General features: G+C 30.2%; 1 protein-coding gene across 1 annotated transcript; it reads right to left on the reverse strand.

The window, feature by feature from the left end:
* Positions 1-116: 116 nt before the first annotated feature.
* LOC108343539 (uncharacterized) lies at positions 117-5,423 on the reverse strand. The gene is made up of 7 exons (XM_017581884.2): positions 4,947-5,423; positions 4,710-4,852; positions 3,086-3,357; positions 2,826-2,980; positions 2,316-2,578; positions 1,943-2,005; positions 117-566 (listed from the first exon to the last, which is right to left on the reverse strand). The coding sequence occupies exons 1-7, from the start codon at positions 5,197-5,199 to the stop codon at positions 321-323; spliced, it is 1,395 nt and encodes a 464-aa protein (XP_017437373.1). The 5' UTR covers positions 5,200-5,423; the 3' UTR covers positions 117-320.
* Between the last annotated feature and the right edge of the window lie 3,193 nt (positions 5,424-8,616).

The raw sequence follows: 8,616 nt of genomic DNA on the forward strand, positions 1-8,616 counted from the left end.
AGTACTACTATTAGATGTGCAGTATTTCCAATAAACTCTAATTTTTCGTTAGATAAAAGACAATTCTAATTAGTTTAAATTGATGTTAAACTCCCTAAATAAAGAGTAATAGCCACTTCATTCAACCCATTTTACATTGATTTCAACTAACAATGAACGAGTGCGTGTCCAAAAGAGTGCAAGAGACTTCCTCGCATTCGTATGGTATTAAAGAACATTTGGATATACAATCATTCTCACCGAACCGAACCAATCTCGTTTTCCTGTGGAATCAATATACAATTTAACAGATAATTACCTAACGTGGGTTAATTTAATGTCTATTGCTTAGCCTTCCGTAAAACTTCCTTCAGAACCAATGCAATTCTCTGTGACATATGATGCTCCATAAACCTCTCTTTCACCCTCTCATATCCTTTTTTTCCCATGGTCAGCCTCTTCTCAACATGAGTTGCCAATTTCACAATGTTCTTTGCCAGAGGTGTCACGCCTTCTTTTCCAGCAGGATGCAGCAAACCGGTTGTCCCATTCACCACAATCTCCATCGTGCCTCCAGCTGCAGTTCCCTGGAAAAGTTTTTAATGAACAAACAAGTTACCAAAAGAAAGATAACAAAAATAGACAAGCACATACACGTTTGCAAAAATAAAAGAAAACAACAACTATACGAGCACACACAAGTTTGCAACTGTATAGATTCCCAAACTGCAGTAAGCAAGTTGAAACAGTTGGAAGGCAAAAGTATATCCTCTCCGATCGAAAATACAAGCAAACTTAACTAATGTTTGCACTAATTAAGAAAGTTAATTAACATTGTTTAATTTTACTAATTACATCCAAAGAAAATCTTTTTTCTTAAAGTACTCTTCATTGAAATGATATCAAGAATAAAAAAGAGCATTACAAATAACATCCCAATAGATTAGAGGATATTCATGGATTCATATATCATTAAATAGAATGAAACTAGTTCATATTTACTTATATTTGAGTCCACCATTTTTTTTTCTTGCTTGTAAGTTGTAATTGATCACAAACATTTTACTATACACGTGATAATAAATTTAAAATAAAAAGCATAACTAAACATCAATATCGTGAAACAATTAAAATTTCTCGTGCTCTAATTGAAATCACCAGCAGTTGACTACGAACAAAAGCTACCTCTGACTGCAAACAACAGTGACAGTACACGTTAGCCCAGCACTGGCAGTATACTAGCTTCCTATTTGAGTAAATATCACTTTCTTGTAAAAATTACTTGTATAAAGCCATAAACTAAAATATAATTCTCCCCGATTTCAATGACCACAGAAGCCTACCTTCAAGCCATTTCGATAACTAAAAGGTGGAGGTAGAAGATTTAGCAAATTGGAAGTAATGAAGTGACAAAGGTTGACAAATTCAGTTGAACAGTGCAAAGGGTGAAACTTTTGTTAGCATAAGTTATCCCCATAATTTTTTCTAATGTTAGGATTGAGCAGAAAGCTGTTTTGTGTTGTATCTATATGTAACCTAGCATCTTAGGGGTTTCTTTTTTCTCTTTCCCTAAGCTTTAGTTGTAAGCTAGTTAAGATCTTTTAAAATGCTTTTTTCTCACATTTGTCAAAGATATGATCAAATTATAATATACAAGTGAGTGTAACTCTAACTTTATAAGTCAATTTTATAAGGTTAAGAACGGTGTGTTATGATCCCTTATTGACTAGAGGTATAACAAATTATAGTATATAAAAAAAAGGGTGCATGCCTTATTCTATAAACTGATTTTCTGTGATCAAGTTAGGCTTAATTTCTAAGAATATAGAAGAGATTTCAGACAAGTGAATAAACAAACTAACAAAAGTATCATATAAAACTGGATGAAGAGTACAGAACTAGACACATATAACTGGAAAGGTCATATTGACAAGGCCACTATAGTATGTACTAAAACAAATACCAGTACAGGCAGGCGAAATGCCATTGCTTCAATGGTTATCCTTCCAAAACATTCTCCCCGTCCCTGATATGAAGAGAAGCACATTAATTAATGAATCCCAAAAGCCAAAGTACAGAACATAAACACTACAAATAAAAGCTTCAAGTCCCTTACTGAACTTTGACTTGATATGTTATGGAAGTAAAAAATAGATCGATGAATGAATAAGAATCTTGCTATGAGCAGAAAGATTACAAAATTAAGGATTTTTACCATTAATCTATATTTTTACTATCCTTTTGCAGTTATATTGCTACTTCCATTTTCCAAAACAACAGAATGCAATATATATTCGTTTCATAATCAACTCAACAGAGTATACATCAGTGGATACCTGAGAATTTTGAACAAGAACATCAATAGAAGCCAGGTAAGGAGCCACAGCCAAGGTTTTGTTCACAAAGTGAACACGGTCCTGAATCTTGTTCTCAATAACAAATTTGCGCAGTTCCATTTCAAACTTTGTCTGACCACTAAAATCACTCCCCACTACTACAGCATGCAAAGATGGCAACTGGAGTTTCTTCTCCTGGATAAGTTGCAAACTTTCATAAAAGGCTTGAAGAAATAGATTCTGCCCTTTACCACGAGAAACACCTGCAATAATATCACCCTAGGACTCAGATTGTAGACTGGTAAAAAGATTATCAACATTAATACAAGTGTGTGTGTGTGTATGTACAATGAATAGCGAAGGATTAAATTAGTGCACAGAACAAAAAAAAAAGTTAAACTACAAATTACAATAAACAAGATGTTAACTGGGTAACATACCTTGCTAACAAAACTAGTCCAATGAACTAAAATGAATACTGGTAATGATCATTAAGGAGAGAAATCATACTATTTATGATGGCAAAAAGTAGATCATCATTTCTCACTCCAAGAGATTCACGAACATGCTCACGTAGAACCCTCTTTGCTACACTATCTTCTGCAACTTCCATAAGCTCCTTGCTATTTCCAAGATGTACAACAAAGGTTTCAGGCATGTTAATCCTATAAAGTTGGATCAAAGCGTAGAGTTAGAAACTTGACTCAAATTATATCACCAACACAGAACAGGTAGCAGTAAAGAGCTATCAAATGATGTCAGAAGCATACTTTAAACGCTCCTTAGTCCTATTCTTCCAGTATTCTGCAGTTGTATGTGAATCAATCATGGCACCTGCAACAAAAGGGAGGTGCTTAACATATTCCCCGTCGAAATAATGCCCTCGCATTTCATGAATCCACCATAAAACCTTTGGAAGCACCCGTGCAACTTTTTCCTTGAGAACGGCATCCAGCCACTTCCCAGCCACAGCCGTGTTTAGAATGACTATATCTGCTTTAAGAGCTGTATCTATAGCCTTTTCACCTTTGGCAGAGAAGACCTAAGAGGAGTCAAACATGTAAATAAAGGATGCACTTAGAAGTCCAATGACACATGGATACAAAATGCTGGTCTAGACATTTATTACATGTCAGAACTAATAACAAACTCAATCAATTCAAGAACAGAAGAAACGGGTGCAGAAAAAGTCCTCTCTTTATCAAATTTTTGAAGAAATAAATGCTAAATTGAAATTGTGTAAAGATATTTGAACAAGTTTACAATAGCATATACAAGTTCTAGAATCTCTAGTGGATATATGTCTATAGCCAGTTATAAGGTTAATAGGAATAGTAGATTAATTACATGTACTTTTGTAGTTTAAGTACATGCTTGCTCCTATAGTTTACCTTGATTTTGTTTTTTTGTACATATATAGATGTATACACATATAGATATAGATATATCTATATGTGTGTGGGGTGTGTGTGTGTTTTAAAAATGGTTTTTTGCTTCCTGTGATTCCATTCCATTTAGGATTTGATCTCTGCTACTAGTGGTGCAGCAACAGGCCACCATCCATACACTTCAAGAGACAACTATCAAAACAAATTTCAATAAACTATAGCGACCAAAATCCAAACAAAATGAAATTATAGGGATCAAAAAGAAATCTTTCAAAATATAGGGACCAAAACCAAAATCAAGAAAAACTTAGGGGAACAAAAACATATTTCAACTTAATTTCACTATATATTTGTTATCCGCACACATAAATTTACAATATCTGTGTGTGCGTCTATACATACATACATATATGCATACATATACACACATATATATATAGAGAGAGAGAGAGACACACACACACATTCACCTCGAAGGACTTTCAATTACAGTTTTTTAAATTGCTACGAATTAAATGTAAATAGAAAAATAGTAGAATATTATCAATTAAAGTTTAACTTGAACAGACCAAGGGGAGAGGGACATATAGTTACAACCAGTAACTGAATTACATATTGAGCAATCGCTCTGGCTCCCCATGGAGCTACGTGACTGTATAGTATACTATACACATGTTTTTGAATCATATAATACACATAGTTTAGTTGAGTTTGAGACTAGGTAAGTGAATCCCTGAATCTCTTGTAGTAGGTGTATGCATTTAGGGTAGTTATCAAGTTCATCCCATTTATTTGGTGTTGCATATTAGTTTGCATGATACTCATTTCCCCCATCATGTAAATGCATGTTGTATTGATTTGTACAACAATCTAATTCAATGAATCACACAATGATTTTCTATGACACTACCCTTTTCTACCTTCAGTTCCATGACATGAGGTCACACCTAATGATACATACACCATTGTCACCAAAATAACACCACTAAAAGGGAAAGTAAATCACCTGCACTCCTCTGTCCAACAATTTATTTTCCAAACTGTAAATGACCTCATCAGGTTCCACCGGTTTACGGTTGGTGATCCAAACAACTTCAGAACCAACGCCTCTCAACAGAAACGCCAACTCCATCATCAATAAAGGCCCGCCTGTAAGTGAATCCAGTCCATTTTTTTCATCTCACAACGAAAAATTAAAAAAGAAATAGAAAAACGAGACTCAGTTTTGCACGTGACAAAGAACCTGAAAGAGATAGCTCATGTGATACCATGAGAACTAGCTTCGACTTCATGAAATTTAGGGGACTCGAAGCTGCATTTCCAACTTGGACGGATGAACGAATCTGTTTATCCTGTGCAAGATTAAGACTATTGACGTTGCAGGAATCGGAGTTGGTAGCTCTCATTAAGAGCACTGTCACCGTCGATACGGACAAAAATGCTGCCAAAATTATCGGCCACCGCTTCTTCGCCATTGCCACGGAATGCTTCGCCATTGTTCTTCCCAACTTTTGCAATCTTTAAATTCCCATTGTATTTCTGATTCTAGGGTTTACGCTCGGTGTCGATTGATTCGAGGTACGATTGCAAACTTGGTCGCAACCTGGTTTAGGAATCCCGAGGACTTCTCTCTTCTACTTTCAGATCACAGTTAAACTGAACTGATAGACTGTCTTAATCTTCTCGCCGTGATGGGGGCGAAGAAATGTACGGGCTAAACTCAAACCCCTTCAGAATGGGCTTATATCTCGCAACAAGCCCAAATCAATTTAGATTTAGAATCAAAATACTTCAATCTTATATACTAAGAATGATAGAAATAAAATAAAAGTCTAATCTTGTTTTAGTCCTATAAATTGTAGTTAGAAAAAATATTCATTGAATAAATTACGTTTACCCAAAAAATTAAATTTATTTCTGTATTTGGAAATATTTTCTTATAATGTTTACATAAAAATTCTTATGCTTTGTAGTTTCTACGCATATCATTTTTAATATATTTTAATATCTGAAAAATTGATTTTTTTTTAATAGCAGAGATAACATAATTTTGTATATCTATTAGAGCCAAATAGTTAACTGAAGATAATAAATTGTTTGAATAAAAACATTGAAAATGTAACAATTAAAGACTTTAGGGTTTATTAGATGAAGTTATGCATGTATAGAAAAATGTTAGATTAACTAAAGACTTTAAAAATATTAAATGATTTAGAATGCAAAATCTACAATCAGAAAAGTTTTAAAAACAAGAAAAGTTTTTGGGACTAATACATTTAATTAAACTGCATCAAACTCTTACCAAAATTTATTATTAAATGATTTTATTTAACAATTAGGATATTCCATCGTGTTATAAGTCATATTAATGATAAATCAGTTCAATTTCTAAAATGATGAATCTTATACGAGTTTGATACAATTCAATTAAAATAAATTATACTCAATTTTTTATACTTGCATATAAATCGGTGCATAAATCAATTGAAATTTTTAAAGATATATTTAAATCTTCTCAACAAAATTTTGTCCGAATCATAACATATACTTCATCTTTTATTGTTAGTTCAATTTGAATTTCTTTTTATGCTGTCACGTCAAGCTATCATCTTCTATAAAAGATGATAAGACTCGTTTGGTTTGGGGTTGTTGGTCTTTAATTTTTTTTAATTTTATTTTTTAATTAAAAAAAGACGTATATTAAAAACATATATAGTTATATGAAGTATTTTCGAATTATAAATTAAAAATATTATTATTCTTACATATTAAATTACTTAATTATAATCCATAATTAAAATTTAATTAGATTTTTAAATAACTTTATTATTTTTTGCATCTCTTTAAAAAAATATGAAAAATATGCTTAATTACATAAATATTTTTAGATATAACGCGTCTTAATTAATGTCAAATTTAATCTTTTAAATGATTATTTATTTTAATTAAAAACTGGATAAACAAACGATCTCATCTCACCGCTAAAATAGTGAGAAAATGAGGGGTTGGTACACATTCTAATCCCTACATATATCTTTCCCTCACCACTGTCTGTGGATATAAACTTGTCTTGATATTTTAATGCCGGCTTGACAATTTCCGAACAAAATCTAAATCTTAAATTTACTTTTTCACGCCATCTTGTGGTTAACTTCTCATTATTATAGTTATAATTGGGATTTTATAACTTAGAACGAAAGGCTTGATTTTAAAGATATGGTGATAAAAAAAAAATTGAACTCATTTCATAACATACTTCAAAAGAGAACATGCTTCTATTTAATCAGAACTCGTAACAGTCAAGTAATTCATTTTAGGATAATCATAGAAAATATTATTTTACAATGTTTTTAATATCATATACATGTTATTTCGTAATTGATTCATGTTAGTATTTATGATTATTATTATTATTGATTATAAAGTAATTTTGAATCAATCAAGGAAGTTGTTAAAGTATTATTATCTTTCATTTTAAACAATTATGAACAAATACTCCTTACTCTATCAGATTTGGTCAATCTCTGTATATTTGAATTTACACGGGAGATAGCACGACTTATTTTTGACATTTTATCAAGCATTTACTTGGCACACTAAAGCATTTCAAAGATAAACTGTTGAGTTTTATTGTCTTTTTGACATTCAAAAGAACAAATAAAACTTCTACGATTAAACATAAAATAGAGTAAAATTTGAAATCGATAAAACCTGAAAAATCTCAAATAAATCTTATTTTTAATTTAAGTTAAAACACATTGTGTCATTGTTTAAAAACCTCAAATAAATCTTCATGTTTTTATTGACATTTCTTATTTTTTAAAGTATATAACAATTAATTGTTTTTCATTAATACTAACAACATTAAAAAGACGAATCATAGTTGTTTTAATTTCTATTTTTAATTTTTATTTTATTTTATTTTAAAAGAATATATTGTACGTGTCAGGTTATTATAAATTTTAATTTAATTATTGTATTTGTTAGGGTTTCAACTTTTTTAAATTAATCACTTTCATCTCTTTTCAAACTGGGATTACGTTTGATTTTTTATATAAATGTTATACTAACATCTTTATTAAAATTTAATGTTTTTATTAATATTTTGTATAGGATTAAATTTATTTCAATTTATATTTTACAAAAAACTTTATTTAAATTTTATTTCAAAATTTTAAATGTATATGTATTGATATTTTATCACATCAAACTTTAATGTTGTTTTTATTTGAATTTATATTACAACTAATTGTATATAAAATTATATAGATTTGTAGATTTACATTTCAAACATTTTTATGAAATTATATACTAATAATTTATATAATGTAAAAAATGGTTAAAAATAATTATTTTATGAATTCAAATATAAAACGTTATACTCTAAATTTTTCCCTTACTGAAATGTATAATTAAGAAAGTACGTGATTTAAAATAAAACTTCATTTCTATTTAATTGAAAATCTCATTAAACAAAAATATACAATGTTTTACAAAAACAAATTTCATTGAAAAAAAAATTAAGACTAAAAAGACCGACTTAAATATCCTCAATATCTATAATTTCATATGTTATTGTATTAAATATGATTATTATAATGGTAAACCACAATCACAAAAATATATAGATGAGATAAGATATAAATATCATAACTAACATACATATCAATTGTGATGTAACAATTCACATAAATCTTATGTAGTTGTGTGTATCACAACACCATATAATTTCATCATTAGTCTCACGCAATCATTCATATAGTCTATTGTCTCAAATAACAATTTAAACTTCAAAATGTCATCACAACAATTTATACAGTCACTAGTAATCTCAACATCAATAATCAATTTATAACTCTCACCTACAACTTACCAACAACTGCTCACCATTAGAGCAACCACCTTCCCTGCTT

Source organism: Vigna angularis, chromosome 4 (assembly GCF_016808095.1).
Source record: "Vigna angularis cultivar LongXiaoDou No.4 chromosome 4, ASM1680809v1, whole genome shotgun sequence".
In the NCBI taxonomy this organism is placed as follows: Eukaryota; Viridiplantae; Streptophyta; class Magnoliopsida; order Fabales; family Fabaceae; genus Vigna; species Vigna angularis.

Coding starts and splice junctions, on each gene's coding strand:
- LOC108343539 (XM_017581884.2), bottom strand. CDS start 5,199: ATGGCGAAGCATTCCGTGGCAATGGCGAAGAAGCGGTGGCCGATAATT. Junction 2,579..2,825: donor ACTTTTTGCCATCATAAATA/GTATGATTTCTC, acceptor ATATTATTGCAG/GTGTTTCTCGTGGTAAAGGG. Junction 567..1,942: donor CATTTCGCCTGCCTGTACTG/GTATTTGTTTTA, acceptor AAACTTTTCCAG/GGAACTGCAGCTGGAGGCAC.